We start from the raw sequence: 21,232 nt of genomic DNA on the forward strand, positions 1-21,232 counted from the left end.
AGAATTTAAATTTCATTTTGATTAATTGAGATCGGCTGGGAGCAGACTAATGATTTTATTACTCAATATTTACAGCAATGGGTGTCCCTTCTCCATTGGCTTCTCCATCTACAGAGCAAAAACCAGTTGCCTTGAAGACCCATCCTCCTTCTAGTAAGTTGCAACTATTATGTGTCGCACGGTGCAGTGTTCTGTTTGTCACAAGAAAGTATATTTTAACCAGGGGTGAAATCCAGCAGATTCTGACAGGTTCTGGAGAACCGGTAGCAGAAATTTTGAGCAGTTCGGAGAACCGGCAAATACCACCTCTGGCTGGCCCCAGGTGTGGGGAGGGAATGTGGATTTTGCAATATCCTTCACCTGGAGTGGGGTGGGAATGGAGATGTTGCAGTATCCTTCCCCTGCCATGCCCACTAAGCCACACCCACAGAACCGGTAGTAAAAAAAATTGGATTTAACCACTGATTTCAACGCTTGAGAAGGTGCAGAAAAGGACTACACAAAGGATCTTGGGAAACTCATTTATGATCTTACTGCACTAGTGAGGCCACTCCTGGAATACTGTGCCCAATTCCGGTCATCACGGCACAAAAAAGAGGGTCCAGTCTAGGGCAACTTGCCATGGCCAACTCACCACGGTCAACTCACAGTGGGACAACTGACCATGCAGTGGTGGAATTCAATTTTTTTTTACTACCGGTTCTGTGGGCATGGCTTGGTGGGCATGGCAGGGGAAGGATACTGCAACATCTCCATTCCCACCCCACTCCTGGGGGAAGGATACTGCAAAATCCCCATTTCCACCCCACTTCAGGGGAAGGATACTGCAAAATCTCCATTCCCATCCGACTCCAGGGAAAGGATATTGCAAAATCCCCATTCCCACCCCACTCCAGGGGAAGGATACTGCAAAATCCCCATTCCCACCCCACTCCAGGGAAAGGATATTGCAAAATCCCCATTCCCACCCCACTCCAGGGGAAGGATATTGCAAAATCTCCATTCCCAACCCACTCCTGGGGAAGGATTTTGCAAAATCCCCATTCCCACCCCACTCCAGGGAAAGGATACTGCAAAATCCCCATTCCCTCCCCACTCCTGGGGGAAGGATACTGCAAAATCTCCATTCCCTCCCCACTCCTGGGGGAAGGATACTGCAAAATCTCCATTCCCACCCCACTCTGGGGCCAGCCAGAGGTGGTATTTGCCGGTTCTCCGAACTACTCAAAATTTCTGCTACCGGTTCTCCCAAACCTGTCAAAACCTGCTGAATAGCATCTCTGTTACCATGGCCAACTTGCTGTGGGACAAGAATTACACTAATCTTGAAGAAACGGTGGAAGAGAATCATTACAGAAAGGAGGGACAAAATGAAATATGAATGACACAAATTAAAACAACATTTTAATTCTTTTAAATCATTAAATCGAACTGTGGTGAATTATCCTGCGGTGAGTTGGCCATGGTGTGACAAATGGATCATGACAAAATGGCTGTGGTGCGGGGTCCCATTCCGAGATGCTAAGAACCTAAGAAAGAGTGCAGAGAAGAGTAACAAAGATGATGAAGGGTCTGGGAACTAAATCGTATGATGAACAGTTGAGGGAGGAGGTAGCTATGTCTAACTTATTGAAGAGAAGGATTGGGGAGTGGGGACATGATAACTGTTTTCCAATACTTGAGGGAATATCACAAAGAAGAGTAGATTGATTTATTCTCCAAAGCATCTGAGGCAGTGGTGAAATCCAAATATTTTACTACCGGTTCTGTGGGTGTGGCTTGGTGGGCATGACAGGGGAAGGATACTGCAAAATCCCCACTCTGGGACCAGCCAGGGGTGGTATTTGCCAGTTCTCCGAACTACTCAAAATTTCCACTACTGGTTCTCCAGAACCTGCTGGATTTCACCCCTGATCTGAGGATAGGATAAGAAGTAAGGGTGGAAGCTTCTTAAAGAGAGATCCAACCTAAAAGTAAGGAGAAATTTTCTGACAGTGAGAACAATTAATCAATGGAATAGCTTGCCTCCTGGAAGTGTGGGTGCTTTTTAAAAATAGAATGCATAATCATTTGATATAAGGAATGATATAAGGAATGATATAAGGATGCCTATCTTGTTCTGGGATGGCCAACTTCATACATCTGGTTCATTTGTTCCAGAAATGAGCCAAAGGTGGAGACGAGATTAAAGGAGACATATGCACTAGTAGCCAAAATTGTGGAAACCTTTTGGGAAAAGTGTATTTTTGAGGTTTGATGGCTAAGAACACCACTTTTTTTTGGAGCTTCAAGACAATCCTATTCCACTGCTGGAATGGGCTGGGAATAGCCCAGACCTTAACCCAATTGAAAAATCTAGGGAGCTGACTAAAGAAACTTGTTAGTCGGAAGTGACCCAGCAATAAAACCCAGTTAATAGAAGCCATCATTCAATCTTGGTTTCACATTATAACAGCTGCAGAACTAAAAGACTTGGTTTACTCCATGGGAAGATGTTGTAAGGCCGTCATTCATGCTGAAGGTTACCCAACTAAGTATTAATTGACATGGTGATCATTTTTGTATATCTCATTTTTTCTATGATGATCATTTTTGTATATCTCGTTTATTTTCTATGTGTTTCACTTTCCTTCTTTATACTGTAACTGCTATTCTAATAGCAAATCCTTCATAAAAGTTATTGCATTACCTTCTTGATTAAATTATCTTTCCATTGATATATAATTTTATGGTACTACTCCAAAAACAAAAACAAAAAAAAAAAAAAGTGGTGTTATCAGCTAGTTTTAGAAAATATACTTTTCCCAAAAGGTTTCCACAATTTTGGCCATTACTGTGTAGAGAACATGGCTCCCTGTGCATGAAGGACAAGATTGTGCTAACCCATACCTGCATTTCTAGTGGGAACCTCCGCTAAAGCAGTGCAATTCACTGCTTGCTAATACGTTCTCTTCTCATTCTCCTTTCCTTGACAGGAAACACACCCTTACCTGCCCTCGTGACATTGCCACAGAGGCCTAACAGTGACAGCTTACCAAAGGTGAATTCCAGTAAGTACTTTTCTTTCGAGCGACCAAACATGGCATACATTTTGCAGGACTGTTCTCACAGACTCCACGCACGAAAAAAATACATCTTGATGCAGAAAAAAATTGCTACAAGACACCCCACCTCCTATTTTCACCTCTCAATTTCCACATTTCCTATTCATCCCTTTTGTTCTGAGCTTCGCCTTCATTCCTGCCTCTTCTTTTGTTCTGAGTCAGCATGTGTGGGATTACTAAAAACATTTCAAGCTTCTAGTCCTTAAGCTTATTATCTGCACCTGTGATATTACTTTAAATCAAAGAGCTCTGCTTGTTTGAGATACGGCCTGGCTTTACTGCTTTTCGGTTGCAAAAGAAAAAAGGAAATTTTGTTCTGTCTGAATTTGGGCCTGGAAATAGCTTTTAGTTCCATCCGGCATTTCTACTTCTTCTGACTGCTAACCTGATCAACAGGACTGGAAGAAAACAGATGACTTTTTTTTAAAAAAAAAAGTTTAAAATCTCTTCCTTTAAAGGGCAAAGGGTCCATATTACAGGTAGTCCTCAACTTACGACCACAATTTTGAGCCCAAAATTCCAGTTGTTAAGTGAGACGTTTGTTAAGTGAATTTTGTCCCATTTTACAACCTTCAGCCCAAAATTTCTGTTGTTAAGCAAAACATTTGTTAAATGAATTTGGACCCATTTTACAACCTTTCTTGCCACCGTCGTTAAGTGAATCATTGTAGTTGTTACATTACTAACACAGCTGTTAAGTGAATCCCGCTTCCCCATTGACTTTGCTTGTCAGAAGGTCGCAAAAGGGTATCTCCATGACCCCGGGACACTGCAATGGTCATAAATATGAGTCGGATGCCGAGCATCTGAATTTTGATCATATGGCCATGGGGTCATACGTGTGAAAAACAGTCATAAGTCCAGTGGTGGGATCCTTCCAGTTTAACAACTGGTTTGGTGATCGCGCTGTCAGGGTTCCAAGTAACACCGCCAATGAAATCAAACTCTGAGACTTGAAGTTCCTCAAAGTTAACTTTTATTAGAGATGTGAGATTGGCATATCTGGGAAAACCTGAATCTGAAAGCTTCCGGGTTTTTTTCACCCACAAGAAAGTTCAAGAACTTGCCCACATCTCCCACATGTCCACCACAGCTCCAATCAATTCTGTTGAGGAATTCGCAGAGCAACCCCTGAGTGCACATGAAAAGCGATTGAGAGTAGTTAGGAAATAACACAGCCAACACACAGATACACTGAGTTGTGTTTACTTTCAGGAAATAGTAATAAGTCACAGTCCAATAAACAGTTCAGGTCATACACAGATAAAGGTCATACACAGGTCATACACAGATAAAGCAGTAGATGGTTAAACAATAGTCCAGGGATAATCCAGTAACAAAATCTTCTTACCAGTCATTGTAGTCATACACGATAATCAGTTCTTCTATATTTGCAAACAGTAGCAAAAACACAGCAAAGAGTCAGTAAAAGGAAGCAAAGAGAAACAAACCAGGTTTCTAGCTCCCTTTTGAGGACATTGGCTACAGAGCTAACCAATCAGGACACAGTATGATGCAATACAGCAGTCTTAAAGCAATATTGATGGTTTATTTATTGCCAACCCAACAAGTTAGGTAAAATCATTTCCTAACAAGTTCTTTCCCGAATATCCTCCAATTTCTTCTTTGCACAGCTTCCGGACACCATGGCCTTGAACCTCTCTTAGAGAAGTTTGTTATGACTATCTCTACTTCACTCATGCAATCCCCACTCCCAACTTCCCACGGTATGACTGTGGCAGGCCTGGATCAGATAATATGGTAATATGGTAATATCAGGTAATATGGCTTCCAGGCATGACATGCATGCTTCATTGCATGCACACACGCAGTTCAACGAAATATCACCTTCTGCATTAGTGTAGGGAATTAAAACAGCTGAAGTGCGGCAATCTGCTCTGCCATGCTAATCAGTTGCGAAGATAAAGGCAAGTAAAGTGCAGGGACGAAGGGACGGGCCCAGCTGACACTGGTTCGCTTCCAGCTGATCGTCGGACTACCAGTTCACCCAAACCGGTCCAAACCGGTAGAATCCCACCCCTGCATAAGTCACATCTTTCAGTGCCATTGTAACAATCACTAAACGAATTGTTGTAAATCGAGGACTACCTACATATTTCTGAAGCAGGACCATTGGTGAAGGAAACAAACGAAAGAAGATAAGATGCTAATAATATTGTAGGAGATTCAGGGCACAAATTCACACTTGCACATAAGACTGTTCCAGTGTGTATCTGCATTGCTATAGCAGGACACCTCTAGAAAAAAACAGACAGGAGAAACTGCACAAATTTCAAGAAAATGTCTTCCCTGCATCTGTCTATGGAGCTTCTCAGTCATCCAGGTCATGGTTGTCCCAAAGGTGCCTTTTTTCCAAGAGGCAACTGGACTTTCTGGTTTTTCTTTGAAGACCTTTCACTCCTCATCCAAGAAGCTTCTTCAGCTCTGCTTAGGTTGAATTTAGTGGAATCGGCTGAATTCTCTGGACCGAAGACGGGAGGTCAAAAGATTGGGTATCCAATTCCTTGTATAATTGCATTCTTCAGGCCGCTGACCCTATTAGCTCATATTCCTTTGAGGTTGTCTTGGCAAAGTTGGGCCCTTGAGAATGGCTGCTTTGAGTAGTGTTTTCTCCCGTCCATCTCTTGGTCACTAAGTCAACAAGCGTCGCCAACAAATTTACAGTCTTAACGTGGAAGATTCTATTTCAAGCAACTAATTGACCTGAAAGCTGAGCCTTCAGCTGCCCGTTTTCCTTGTTTTTGCTTTTCTTGGAATGGGCAACATTTATATTCAGTAATTACTTAACAAAGAGAGAGTCAGGGGGTGCAGTTATCCTGGCACAAAGCTGGCAGAACTGCAACGATATTTTTTTTTTAAAAAAACATTTATTTATTAATATTTATTTTTTTTAAATTTTATTTTTATTTATTTTTATATGCCGCCCTTCTCCGGAGACTCAGGGCGGCTTACAATGCATTAAGCAATAGCCTTCATACTTTTGTATATTTTATACAAAGTCAGCTCCCACAAACCGGGTCCTCATTTTACCCACCTTAGAAAGGATGGAAGGCTGAGTCGACCTTGAGCCTGGTGAGAATTGAACTCGCAGTAATTGCAGGCAGCTGGATATTAAATGCTGCCTTAGGAGGCATTAGCCTCCTACGCCACTCAGGCTCCTTTATATCCCACCTTTATTGTTTTTAGAAATAGCTCAGGGAACAGACATAACTAATACTCATTTCTCCTCCTATTTTCCCCATAACGCTACAACCCTGTGAGGTGGGTTCGGCTGGGACGGACGGGCCCAAAATCACAGAACTCACAGTCTCCTGGTGATTGGCCCAAATTCACCCAACAGGCTTTCATGGCTAAGGTGGGACTAGAATTCACAGTCACCTAGTGTACCTAGGTACACCCACATTACACCAATTCTCCCTGAGCTGCACTGGCTCTCTATTGGTCTCTGGTCACAATTCAAGGTGTTGGTTCTTACCTTTAAAGCTCTACATGGCTCAGGGCCAGGTTATCTTCGAGACCGCCTTCTACCGGATAGCTCCCAGTGACTGGTAAGATCTCACATAGTTGGTCTCCTCTGGGTCCCGTCAGCTAAACAGTGCCGGCTGGCGGGCCCGTGGTGGAGGGCCTTCTCTGTGGCTGCCCCAGCTCTCTGGAACCAATTACCTCCTGAGATCCAGACCATCCCCACCCTATTGGCCTTCCGAAAAGTGGTGAAAACTTGGCTTTTCCGGCAGGCCTGGGGCCGTTGATCTCGCTGTTGCGATCTGGCGAGATCTGGCCATGAATGGTGTGAATGGGTTTTAATTGTTTTTAATGTTTTTATATATGGTTTTTAAATGCATTGAGTCTTCGGAGAAAGGCCGCATACAAGTTGAACAAATAAATAAATAATTTTTCCATGGATCGTAGGAGATGTTTATCCCATAAATATTAGGTTCCTAAATATTAGGAACCAACCAACATATCAGCAAGAGTTAGCCTTTAAAGTGATCTCAAATTCATTCAGAGCTGAATTTCTAACGTGAAATTTGAACAGTCTTGGGTTGATTAAAAAAATCCATTTTTTATGCCACTACGATATAGGGAGGTTGTCTTTGGAAAACATGGGGTGGGCTGAATTAGTACTATTAACGTTGTAGTAATGTTCCAATTCTCTAAAAATGAGCTCTGCCAACCTTAAAGGGCTTGAACAGAAGATTCTACTATATTGCAAGGTGTAATTTGACTGGATGGTACCTCTTATCCATGATTGGATTGCTATGTAATTTATAGAGTCAATGTTGTGTGGATAACTAACTTGTGAAATAGAATGTATGGCCCGCCTTGATAGGAGCAGAAACAACAACTGGAGCAGTTAGATTAAGTCTGCCATATTATCTTACTATTTGCTTTCAAGCTCAATAAGTACCGTATTTTTCGGAGTATAAGATGCTCTGGAGTATAAGACGCACATTAGTTTTTGGGGAGGAAAACAAGAAAAAAAAAATTCTGTCTCTGCCAACCAGCATCCATTAGTATTCATCTGGCTAGCGTCCTTGCAGCAAACAGCAAACAGCCTGGTAAGCTTCAGCATGTTATCGCAGCCTGATTCAGCATGAGCAGCTGATTGGCAATTGGATCAGCCTCCCAGAATACCACCAATCAGCTGTTCCAGGCTGCGGGGATTACCACAGCCCATTGCCGCCTCTGTGTGTCATGTTTTCGGCCTCCGTGCATCACATTTTCGGCCTCCGCATACCCCGTTTTTGGCCTCCGCACATCACATTTTCGGCTGGTTTCAAATGGCAGGGATTACCGCCGCTGCTGCTGCTGATCCCCGCTGCCTGGAACTGGCCAAAAATGCGACAGAGATCAAAAACGGGGCATGCAGAGGCCAAGAACGCAATACACGGAAGCCAAAAATGGCTGAAGGGTAGGGGCCAGCGAGTGGGTGGGGCTTCAGCAACATTCAGTGCAGGGGTGGGTTCTACTTACCTTTACTACTGGTTTGCAATGGGGCCGCCTGCACGTGCTCGCTTCGCTCACGTTCGTGAACGCGCTTCTGCGCATGCGCAGAAGCTTTCTGATGACGTCGGGGTCAGTGGGAGGAGCCTCCCACTGGTTTTACTACCGGTTCTATAGAACCAGTCCGAACCGGGGGCAACCCATCACTGATTCGGTGTATAAGACGCACCACAATTTTCACCCACTTTTAGAGGGGGGAAAAGTGTGTCTTATATTCCGAAAAGTACAGTAAGCATCTTGCAGTCCTTGGGTTTCATCCTGCCCCCAGCTCCTTTCTCATGACCCCTGAAGCTCCTCAGAATTTCAGGTGAACAACCAACGTGCCAATCCTGTCTTGTTTATTGATGACCATTCCATGCCTGTTGTGGGTCTGAGACCACTGTTCTGGAACTCCAACCTTTGATAGAAGTAAGGACACCCATCACTGCAGTAAAATTCAACAGTGAAAAAAGCAAAGTTCTACATTTAGAAAAGAAAAACAAAATGCACAGGTACCGTATATGTGGTACCTTGATCAATAGTAGTAACTGTGAGAGGGATCTTGGAGTCCTAGTGGACAACCATTTAGATATGAGCCAACAGTGTGCAGCAGCTGCCAAAAAGGCCAACACAGTTCTAGGCTGCATAAACAGAGGGATAGAATCAAGATGACGTGAAGTGTTAATACCACTTTATAATGCCTTGGTAAGGCCACACTTGGAATATTGCATTCAGTTTTGGTTGCCATGATGTAAAAAAGATGTGGAGACTCTAGAAAGAGTGCAGAGAAGAGCAACAAAGATGATTAGGGGACTGGAGGCTAAAACATATGAAAAACGGTTGCAGGAACTGGGTATGTCTAGTTTAATGAAAAGAAGGACTAGGGGAGACATGATAGCACTGTTCCAATATCTCAGGGGCTGCCCTAAAGAAGAGGGAGTCAAGCTATTCTCCAAAGCACCTGAAGGCAGGACAAGAAGCAATGGGTGGAAACTAATCAAGGAGAGAAGCAACCTAGAACTAAGGATATATTTCCTGACAGTGAGAACAATTAATCAATGGAACAACTTGCCTCCAGAAGTTGTGAATGCTCCAACACTGGAAGTTTTTAAGAAGAAGTTGGATAACCATTTGTCTGAAGTGGTGTAGGGTTTCCTGCCTAAGCAGGGGGTTGGACTAGAAGACCTCCAAGGTCCCTTCCAACTCTGTCATTCTATTCTATTCTATTCTATTCTATTCTATTCTATTCTATTCTATTCTATTCTATTCTATTCTATTCTATTCTATTCTAAAATAAAAGTCTGATGATTGGAGATAAAGATCAATTGTTGCCCTCCTTTTGCCAAATTTGGAATTTTACAGAATGCTACAGTCCCAGAGTTGGAGACACCATCAAGGTCATTGAATCCAACTCTTTGTTCAGTGCAAGGATCCAAATGAAAGCATCTCTGAGTGATGTCAACACATCTGTTGAATGAAGTCTACCACCTCTTTGGGTCACTAGTTTCATTGTTGAACTGTTGTTAAAGCTAGGAAACTTTTCAAACCATCTATCAAAGCTGTTTCCTGTAATTTAAATCTGATATGCAGTGTCTTGATCTCTGAAATTGTGAGCTGCTGTCAGCAAAGAATTGTGGAAGTTGTAGTCCAAGCCATATAGAAAGCATCAAGTTGCCTGCTCTTGACTTGGAAAATTAAGTAGATCCTACTGATTAGGGGGGGACGCTTGCTTAACATAATAGCAAGTTCTCTTCCAGATATATTGTTTCAAAGTAAGAATGAAGACATGCATGCAGGAATGAAAAGCACTGTAGAAAAAGTAGCCTTAACCCCAAAGGCCAACCAACTACAAGGAAGTGGCCTTCGTGGGTTGACCATATGGAGATGGTCAGGGGATAACAGAAAACCAGAGAGAGTTTCCACTTCTGGCTTTTGAAGGTGTTTCTCTAAGACATTCACCAGGACCAAAAGACTGGTCAAATCTTGGAGATGAAAGCAAGAATTGAGAAGTCTTCTTTTGGTGCTTGGACTTGATGGCAGGTATACATTTTCTTCTCAACAATTTCCTTATTCGTTTTGGCTTTCTTCCACCAAAGCATATAACTTGCTCATTGCTGGCACATGACTTTTTAATTTTAAACAGGCGTTGAGGGATGGAGAGCTGGAAAAAGAATAAGGCCATTGTCTCTGGAAGAGGCACAGCTACACCTGACCATCTCACCCCTGAAGTATGGGGAAATGATATATTTTTTTCTACCTGGCTTTGGTTCAAGAATGTGACAGAAAATGGAGTGGTTTTGGGAGCCGGGCATCTCCTCACCTTCAGGATAAAGCTGTCTATTTTTTTCTTTTGCCAGGAGAGATTCTTCTACAGGGTTGAAGAGATGTTGAAGGTCGCACAAGATATTTCTTCCTTTTCCCCCAAAAGACCCTGTAGGCTTCAGTTCTTTTACTGTGACCGAACCCAAATCCCATCTTGAAAAGATAACAGTCCAATACAAAGGATTTTACATTCATAATATAACACTCAATATATTAAAACCTGTTGCAGGAACTGGGTATGTCAAGTTTAATGAAAAGAAGGACTAGGGGAGACATGATAGCAGTCTTCCAATATCTCAGGGGCTGCCCCAAAGAAGAGGGAGTCAAGCTATGCTCCAAAGCACCTGAAAGCAGGACAATTGCATGATCCCGCATGACTGTAACTGTCATAAGTATGAACCTGAATTTTGATCACCTGACCATTAGCATGTTGCAATGGGCATAAGTGTGAAAAATGGTCATAAGTCACTTTTTTCAGTGCTGTTGTAACTTCAAACGGTCACTGAACAAAGGTTTGTACGTTGACGACTACCTGCAAAGACAAATTGTATTTAGGAGAGAAAAAAAATAGCAATAAACTTCTTGGGTTACTGACTGTTAAAGAGCCTTGATAGTACAGTGGTTTAGTGCACCCTGTTATTAACACAGCTGCCTGCAATTTCTGCTGGTTCGAATCTCTCCAAGGCTCAAGGTTGACTCAGCCTTCCATCCTTTCTAAGGTAGGTGAAATGAGGACCCAGTTTGTGGGGGCAATAAGCTGACTTTGTATAAAATATACAAAAGGATGAAGGCTATTGCTTAACGCATTGTAAGCCGCCCTGAGTCTCCGGAGAAGGGCGGCATATAAATCAAATTAAAAAAAAACAAAACTGTTTTCCATAGGACATTTGCAACAGGAGAAAGTGGGAGTTGTAGATAGATATCCGTTTGCTTCAAGAAAGACAAGAAGTGATTAAAATCTAAATTTTGGTTTTGGCTTCCTGCCTGTAGAGTTTGAATTCAAAAATATGATTTCCAATGCTCACTTTGATACATTGCTCAGTTAAAATTAAAACAAGGAAAAGTTTCTGTTTCTGGTTTGCTCCTCAGAGCTCAGTTCGCTCCCTGTTTAAATTTCGCAACAACTCTGAGGTAAATTCATCCAAGGAGTGACGGCCCAACCAAGGTCACACTGTTGGTTCTGTGGCAGACCTGAGATCCTTCCAGCCCCTTCCCTTGATAGCTCGTCAAGTATTGTATGTGATTCTTTGTCTTGAATCTAGTTTTCCTCTTCTGCTGTAATTAGATGCCATTTTCTATTAATTTCATGGCTGCTTCTGACAGCTCAGGCACATGTCGTCAGCCCTTCATTACTTGAGGGACACTTCCCCACCTCTCTCTGATCATGTAACCGGTTCAAAGTCATGAAGAATGCTAAGCATGATTCCTGAGGGAATCCAATCTCCCGGCCCAAGAGAAAAAAAGTTGACTTTTGATAAGGCTCAACTTCCAAGAGCAGAGAGGGAGAAGAGATTTGAGATTGGATGAAGGTTCAGGTTCCTTCTAAGTTTAAGGAAACATTATTTGGGTTACCGAAGGGAATCAATCATCAGGAAATGATTCTCTTTGAGAAAGATCAGTTAGCTTACCAAGCTGATGAGAATTTGGGCTGTCGTCTGTTGTACGTTAATTTGGGTGTTCCATACGTGCTAATTCAAAAGGCAACTGGATTTTCTTTTGTTTTTCCTTGAAAACATTTTGCTGAGGAAAAAGTTTCCTCAGTTCTGACTGAATGGTGGAGAATGGAAGGATTTATATTCCTTGCAGTCATCTGGTCATTCGTCCTCTTTCTGAGAGTCGTTGAGGCCACTTGGGGGTTTATCTGTGCCCTCAGATAATGCAACTGGGAACTGGAAATATCCATAGGTGTTAAATTGGGAGGAAACCCCAGGTTGTTTAAGGGGACTTATTAATTTATGAAACTTAAGAGGAAACGGTGTTGAACTAAATATATGAGGAAAGTGCTTCTAAAGAACAATTGCTGCCATAAATGACTATTTTAAAAATATTTAAAATTGTTTGGAATTAATGAAGAAATGATATTTCTTTACCGAGATCTCATAGAGGCCATAATGGAACATTTTCACAACTTTGTCTCAGAAACCTTCATCTAGATGTTATATAAAACTTTGACCTCCCAGAATGGCTGTGTGGTATAGTGTCGGCTACTTAAAACAAAACTCTAGTGTCAGGGTTCCTACAGATGCTGTAATTAAATAATGAACCTTGAGCCAAGCTTCAAAAGAAATCCAGTTATTTATTGGGAGTTTCATGTTGGCAGGTTCCCAAGTAAAGCCAGCTCTGACCCTACATAATTTATGCCCCAATTAAAACCCTGTTTCCCCTCCTCCACCCAGGGTGTGTCATTAATCACATTTGCCAATGGAGCAATTTTGTGGATTGTAGAGGTCACTCCCCTCTGGTTGCTGTGGGTAACCTTGGGATACAGCCTTGAGAGAGATAAGCATGGAATGTGAATCTGTCTTTGGCTGCTGTGCCGTTTCGCCGGTTTCCCATCCCCCTGGCCTATGGCAACTCAAGAGCAGGCCAGGGATGCTTTGTGAGTTGACATTGATTTTCTCTGTGCAAAAACACATCCTTTCTTTAAATAAAAGTACTCAGATGTGCCAACAAATGTCTTATTACACAGTCGTAAAATGTCAATCCCATGGACTACTTTGGGATTACATACTTCTTTTTCTCTAGAATGCACACAGGTAATCAAAAAAGGCAATTTTGTGACTGTGCCACCCCTCACGGTTCAAAAGCTGAATCCTTGTGTGATGGAGCTGTGCAAGTTTTATCAACGGTGCTTCTGTACCAGAGACCGGAGTTACTCAAGGGATCACGCTATGAGGTAAATCTAAAAATGGTCTCATCAAAGTTCTTAGTCAGGAATCTAGATATTACAAGTTGTGCAGATTCTCACAAGGATGTTTTGTTTTGGTGAAGAGTTGAGTGATACACTCCTTCTAGGTGGATGCTTGAAGCAAGAGAGGTCCATGCTTTTCAGAAGAAAGCCAATCCCCCATGTTGGTTTCTGGATCTTTATAGTCTCTCCTAAGATCTACTTCCCCATCTTTTCTTATCAAACTTTGGTGAGATTGCCACAAAGCATGTCCTTTACCAGCAGCCAGCTTTGGCTATCACCATTGGACAATACCTTCTCTTGCATGTTCTCACCCTCAAGCATCAGGAAATTTCTAACATCTTCTAGAGTTCCCCAACCATGGTGTTCCAAACTAGACCAATGAGGCTAGATTTATGTCGCTTCAGTAATGAGTAGATGATATATGAAGATACCTGTCAGGCTTCGATGCTATCTCAAAATAAATGAATTTCCAAACTGCCGATCTTTAAGGAAATTTTCTCTTTATTTGAGCACAGCGATCTGATCCTGGCTCTTTCGCAGTCAGTACTGACCTTTGCCCCCCAATCCCTCCCTTTCCGATCCCCAATTCTCTGCTTCTCATTGGCTATCTTCCAAGTCACTTTCCTGATCTCTTCTTCGTCAGATCACAGGAATGTCTCCCCCTTCTCCCATCTCCGAGGAGACAGAATCTTCAAAGGGATTTAGTAGGCAAAAGTTCAAGCTTCTCCTCTCTTTATATATGTCACTGCTGGGATGCTGACAATACCATAAGTCAGTGATGGAGAAATGGGTCCAAAAATAGTTTTTCAGAGGAAAATCCATCCTTCTGGTGAATTCCAATTATCTCAAACAGGCTCAGCGCATAAGAGGGAAGTGAGTTAAGAATGTTTCCTTGTGATAACATCAAAAAAATTCTAGACAAATCAGAGATTTCTGCACCTGAAACTCTGGGTGTAGAAACGTGAGGCAGAAGAGAACATCAGCTGAATATTGGCTACTTTAGATTTGATTTGATGGGCTTAATACGATGACCTCCTTAAAAGGGATCTCATCAGATTTAATGAATGGGCATTCATAGAACAAATGTGGTTCATATTTAATAAGTAGAAATCAAGCTTCCTCAGCTTGAGAGAACCAGGAAGACCAGGCAATTTCTTCGATCTATTTATTCATTCATTTACTTAGCTTTGCAGATGTTACTATGCCACCCCATTTCAGGGAGTGTGGTTTGCAATGCAGCACAAGCAAAACCAATAAGAATTAATAACAAAACCATAAAATATATGAAGATAGCCAAGTCTACCCCGTATACTATAAACTAGTGATAATGAACCCAAACTGGACCGCACACGTGCATATGCGCGCTGGAGCACTGGAGCATGTGCACCGGCTAGCTGTTTTTTGGGTTTCCGGCGCTCCGGCATGTGCGAAGACCAGCTGGCCAGCGCACATGGACGTACTGGAAACCCGAAGAGCATCTGCGATGTGTGCCACCTCTGTGTGCCACCTCTGGCACGCGTGCCATAGGTTCGCCATCCCAGCTATAAGCCAACAGGAACAAAATGTTATGACCATGCAAAGAAGTAAATAGGATGTCTCAAAGGTGCTGTTTTTCAAGAGGCAACTGGACTTCCTTGGTTTTCTTTGAAGACGTTTCACTTCTCATCCAAGAAGCTTCTTCAGCTCTGACTGGATGGTGGGGAATGGAAGGATTTATATTCCTTGCAGACAGCTGGTCATTGGCATCCTTTTATAGAGTCGTTGAGGCCACTTGGAGGTTTATCTCAGTGGTGAAATGTAAAATTTGTTACTACTGGTTCTGTGGGCGTGGCTTGGTGGGTGGGGGTTAATGTGACTGGGTGGGCATGGCCAACTTTTTTTTTTTTCTTTTAAAAGCATTTTTTCTACAACCTCTTCGGCTGAAGAGGTTGTAGAAAAAATGCTTTTAAAAGCCTCTGACGATCCCAGCTGAGTTGCCTGATCGTCAGAAGCTTTTTTCTTTTCTTTTAAAAGCATTTTTTCTACAACCTCTTCAGCCGAAGAGGTTATTAAAAAATGCTTTTAAAAGGCTCTGACGATCAGGCAACTCAGCTGGGATCGTCAGAGCCTTTTAAAAGCATTTTTTAAATAACCTCTTTGGCCGAAGAGGTTGTAGAAAAAATGCTTTTAAAGGCCTCTGATGATCCCAGCTGAGCCGCACAATCATCAGAGGCTTTTTTTTTTTTAACTTTTAAAAGCATTGTTTTGGCTGAAGAGGTTGTGATGATGATCGCACAGCTCTGATGATCGCATGGCTCAGCTGGGCATGGGGCGTGGGGCAGGGATTTTTGCTACCAGTTCTCTGAACCACCCGCCTCCATCGCTACCGGATCGGGCGATCCGGTCTGAACCGGGAGCATTTCATCCCTGGTTTATCTGTGTCCTCAGGATCACCTGAGTGGTGGTAATGGGTATGGCGCCTTCTTGGAACTGCTGAAAGGACTGTGTTGTGGAGCTGTGCTTTATGCAGGATGTTTCTCTGCCCTGTGTCCCTTCTCTGTTGAAGGCAAGCACAGACTATTGGGGATGAGTCTGTGTTGTCTGCATCTCAAACTGAAGTGCAAATGGTTCCTGTAGCCTGCAATTTTTTTGTTCACGCTTCCGCACCATTTGAAGGATGTTCATCCCAAAGAGCAAAGCTAAAGGTCTATGGAGAATCTCAGTGTTATGACCTGGACAGTCCTTTCAGCAGTTCCATTTGCACCACTCAGTTGACCCCGAGGACACAGACAAACCTCCAAGTGACCTCAACGACTCTCTAAAAGAATGCAAATGACCAGCTGTCTTGCAAGGAGTATGAATCCTTCCATTCCCCACCATCCAGTCAGATTTGAAGAAGCATCTTGGATGAGAAGTGAAACGTCTTCAAAGAAAAAACAAGAAAGTCCAGTTGCCTCTTGAAAAAGCACCTTTGGGACATCTATGACCTGGATGATTGAGAGTCTCCATAGATAATAGGATATCAGGATATAAATATGTGGGAATTCACAACAAGCTTCCCATATATTCAAAAGACGTGATAATACAGTAGTGGCCAAAATTGTGGAAACCTTTTGGGAAAAGTGTATTTTTGAGGTTTGATGGCTAATAACACCACTTTTTTGGAGTTTCAAGATAATCCTATTCTGCTGCTGGAATGGCCTGAGAATACCCAGACCTTAACCCAATTGAAAATCTATGGAGCTGACTAAAGAAACTTGTTAGTAAGAAGCGACCCAGCAATAAAACCCAGTTAATAGTTAATAGAAGTTAATGGAAGCAATCATTCAATCTTGGTTTCACATTATAACAGCTGCAGAACTAAAAGGCTTGGTTCACTCCATGGGAAGACATTGTAAGGACGTAATTCATGCTAAAGGTTACCCAACTAAGCATTAACTGACATGGTGATAATTTTGGTATATCTCATTTTTTCTATGGTGATCATTTTTGTATATCACGTTTTTTCTATGTGTTTCACTTTTTTTCTGTAACTGTTGAGGACCCAGTTTGTGGGGGCAATAAGCTGACTTTGTATAAATATACAAAAAGTATGAAGGCTATTGCTTAACGCATTGTAAGCCGCCCTGAGTCTCCGGAGAAGGGCGGCATATAAATCAATTTTTTTAAAAAATTAAATAAAAAAAAATAAAATAACTTGCTAGTCGAATAGCAAATCCTTCAGAAAAGTTATTGCATTATGTTCTTGATTAAATTATCTTTCCATTGATATATAATTTTATGGTACTACTCCAAAGGAAAAAAAAAAAGAAGTGGTGTTATTAGCTAGTTTTAGAAAATACAGTTTTCCTAAAAGGTTTCAACAATTTTGACCACTGCTGAAGATACTATGTTCTCCCCTACCAAATATGTGTTTTGTCAGCCACATTCTATGTGCAACAATCAGACATTTTGGTTGTGTGTGAGAGATTTGTAGAGAAGAAGCAACTGTCAATTGTTGTTGGCTACTCTCCATATTTCCCATCTGAATAACACAGCTGAATTTTAGCCTGATGGAAATATAACTAAATTTTGTTGCAGGGATCTGTAAGATTAACCAATTAAGATTGGTTATTTTCTTCCTGGATTTTTTTTTTTTTGCTTTTTCTTTTTTTCTTTTTGTCTTTTCGGAAAGTGCAAAACAGCTAGGTCTCTAAATCCAGCGTTCCTAGGTACTGAATTTATCACCCAATAAATTTATCGTGACCTTAGCAAGGAAATTACCATACGGGTTTTCATCTCAGAAGCAATAGAATAGGAGAAATAACAAGGCCTCAGAGAGAATGCAGGAAAAAAACTAAAATGAACTTAAGTTCCAATAAAATGCATCAGGGAACTAAAAGGAAAGGAAGCACTGAAGCTTGTGGTTTCAGTAGCCCTGGAATAAGAATTGATTTGGAAAAGCCCTTAAGATTTTGTATTACTTATTGCTCAGTATTGAAAACAATGTTTTGGAAGTAATTTTTGGAAGTCAAGGATGCTTGTTACTTGGCACGCGTGCCAGAAGCGGCATGTGGAGCCATCTCTCCAGGCACGCGAGCCATCACTCGTTGCTTTTTGGGGTTTCAGCGCTCCAGCCAGCTGGTCTTTGAGTGTGGGGGAGCACCGGAAACTGGAAAAGCAGCAGCACATGCGCGCGCCGAGTGGCTGCTCTTCTGGTTTCTGACACGCGCATGCACACTGACCACATGGTCTTCCGGGTTCTGGTGCTGGCAAGCTGGTCTTCACGCATGTGGGAGCGCTGGAAACCGGAAGAGCAGCAGCCCGGTGCACATGCGTGTGCCGGACGGCTGCTCCAGGGGTGAAATCCAGCAGGTTTTGACAGGTTCTGGAGAACCGATAGCGGAAATTTTGAGTAGTCCGGAGAACTGGCACATACCACCTCTGGCTGGCCCCAGAGTGGGGTGGGAATGGGGATTTTGCAGTATCCTTCCCCTGGAGTGGGGTGGGAATGGAGATTTTGCAATATCCTTCCCCTGGAGTGGGGTGGGAATGGAGATTTTGCAATATCCTTCCCCCGGATTGGGGAGGGAATGGGGATTTTGCAGTATCCTTCCCCTGGAGTGGGGTGGGAATGGGGATTTTGCAATATTCTTCCCCCAGGAGTGGGGAGGGAATGGGGATTTTGCAGTATCCTTCCCCTGGAGTGGGGTGGGAATGGAGATTTTGCAATATCCTTCCCCCAGGAGTGGGGAGGGAATGGGGATTTTGCAGTATCCTTCCCCTGGAGTGGGGTGGGAATGGAGATTTTGCAGTATCCTTCCCCTGCCATGCCCACCAAGCCACCCCCACCAAGCCACACCACACTCACCAAGCCACACCCACAGAACCGGTAGTAAAAATATTTGGATTTCACCACTGGGCTGCTCTTTCGGTTTCTGGCACATGCATGCACACCAGTCACTTGGTCTTCCGATTTCTGGTGCACATGCGCACGTGAAGACCAGCTAGCCGATGCACATGCATGGAAACCACAAGATCCTATTCCTGACACATGCATGTGCACCGGCCTGCTGGTCTTTGCACGCACATGTGCACCAAAACCCGGAAGACCAGGTAGCCGGTGCGCATGTGTGCACCAGAAACTGGAAGAGCAGCCGCCTGGCACACGCATGTGCATCAGGTAGCTGATATTCCAGTTTCTGGCACATATGCGCACACTCCTATTTTGGCATTCGGTGTCGAAAAAGTTCTCCAACACTGCTTTAGTTACAGACATCAGCTAAGGATTTCAATCCACGAATACACGATTCAAAATATATCCGATTCATCTTTTGATATTGGTTTCCGTTTTAGGTACTGTATTGAAAACTATCCATGGTTCTTTAAAAATGCAGCATTTATCTGCGAGAAGGTCAAGAGATCAACTTATTCTAAGAGTAAGTAGACTTCCCATCTGGTCTATTTCTATGGGATTTATGCCCAATGAGTTCAATGTGCCTTGGGTAGGATTGCAACCATAATAGTGTATCCTCCTAAGAAATCCACAACTTAATCAACTAGCCCAAACTTTTCTTTAGTTTTCCAACTTTCCCCCACCAAGTTTTGGCAGAAGAATGGGAAAATGGGACGATGAGGGGGAAACCAATCTTAGTTTCTCTGATGATTGTTTATGATTGACTTGACCTCTTGACTGCACTTTTGACATGTTCAAGTCATTGAAGTCATTTTGTAGAGGGATACCCACAATAGAAACCCAGGAATGATGGGTATCATAATGTATTCATGAAGTTTCATTTGGGGAAGTATGAAGATTGACTAAGTCTGTGGGATCCTTGGTGCTCTTTCAGCTTGTTTTCTTGTATCACCCAACTAAGTAACATCACCAGTATTAGAAAGGAGTGGAATTCGATCTCTGTTTACATACCAGTGACTTGCTCTGTCAGTGTTGGTGGGAGTGTTCTTGGTGGATTCCTTAATTAGGTTGTTATTTATTGTTTGATTGTCAGAGTTGGTACTTCCTTGTTTGGGGTGTTGTTTACTGCTTGATTATTTTTCTGGAATTAATCCTGGTGTTAATCTCTACCTAGCTGGGTGTTGATTGCTGGTGTTTTGGTCTTTTGTTTCCTTTTTAGTTGTTTTATTGTCTTTTTTGAATGGTATGTAGCTGTTATTTATCTCTATGTGCCTGTTGATCGCTGATTTGTCTGAGTGTCAGACTTCCAGAAATTTTCTAGCATTTTAGAATAGATAGAATAGAATTTTTTTATTGGCCAAGTGTGATTGGACACACAAGGAATTTGTCTTGGTGCATATGCTCTCAGTGTACATAAAAGAAAAGATACGTTCATCAAGAATCATAAGGTACAACACTTAATGATAGTCATAGGGTACAAATAAACAACCGGGAAACAATATCAATATAAATCATAAGGATACAAGCAACAAAGTTACAGTCATAAGTGGGAGGAGGCGGGTTATAAGAACGATGAGAAGATTAATAGTAATGCAGACTTAGTGAATAGTTTGACAGTGTTGAGGGAATTATTTGTTTAGCAGAGTGATGGCGTTCGGGAAAAAACTGTTCTTGTATCTAGTTGTTCTGGTGTGCAGTGCCCTATAGCGTCATTTTGAAAGTAGGAGTTGAAACAGTTTATGTCCAGGATGCGAGGGGTCTGTAGATATTTTCACAGCCCTCTTTTTGACTCGTGCAGTATATAGGTCCTCAATGGAAGGCAGGTTGGTAGCCATTGTTTTTTCTGCAGTTTTAATTATTTTTGCACCTAGCTTGGTCTAAGATGCTCAGGGTTTCCCTTTTGAAATTATGATTAAATCTGTCCATGTCTGGTGCAATTAAGGAGTTTTCAACAAACAAACAATCCAACTGTAAACAGCATCCTAATCAAGAACACTCCCACCAATGTTGATAGGGCAAACTATATATAAACAGAGCAACCCCTACTCCCTTCTAACACTGATGAGGTTACCTACTTGGGTAATGAAACACCTACAAGAAAACAGCCAAGCTCAGTCAGCACCAAGGAAACTGGTTCAACACTGAGCAACAAATATTCTCTTCTGTCTAAGTATGAATTTCTTTGTCTGCATTGAATTGCCCTTTCTTTTTCTTTTTCTAGCGTTGAAACAGAAGTGCCTTAAATATATTTGTAGATCCATCTGATTCTCCAAGAGGAATTGTTGAGAACAAGGCAACATGGAAGAAGTCCATAGGTTTATTCCATCGTCCAGTGCAAGAAACCACACACACACACACACACACACACACACACACACACACTACTAACAGAAGAGGAAAAATAGGATTTTTCTTGGATGGCAGGATCTCCTTGCTTGCACGCTGATTAAACAAAGTTATTAATGAATAGAAGATGACATTCACAAGAAGAAACTCACCTGGAAATGAAAAGTTATA

The 21,232-nt window shown here is 42.3% G+C and overlaps 1 protein-coding gene across 1 annotated transcript in view; it reads left to right on the top strand.

Annotated features, from left to right (window-relative positions):
* The window catches only part of HHLA1 (HHLA1 neighbor of OC90), a 71,624-nt gene extending 50,644 nt beyond the window's left edge, over window positions 1-20,980 (top strand). Inside the window, exons 9-11 of the mRNA XM_070940028.1 lie at window positions 13,176-13,326; window positions 19,156-19,238; window positions 20,937-20,980. Coding sequence (XP_070796129.1) covers window positions 13,176-13,326; window positions 19,156-19,238; window positions 20,937-20,980 — 278 coding nt within the window. The remainder of the gene's footprint in view (window positions 1-13,175; window positions 13,327-19,155; window positions 19,239-20,936) is intronic.
* Window positions 20,981-21,232: the final 252 nt, after the last annotated feature.

Source organism: Pituophis catenifer, unplaced genomic scaffold (assembly GCF_029215685.1).
Source record: "Pituophis catenifer annectens isolate HBS135680 unplaced genomic scaffold, rPitCat1.0.hap2 SCAF_3, whole genome shotgun sequence".
NCBI classification, from domain to species: domain Eukaryota; kingdom Metazoa; phylum Chordata; class Lepidosauria; order Squamata; family Colubridae; genus Pituophis; species Pituophis catenifer.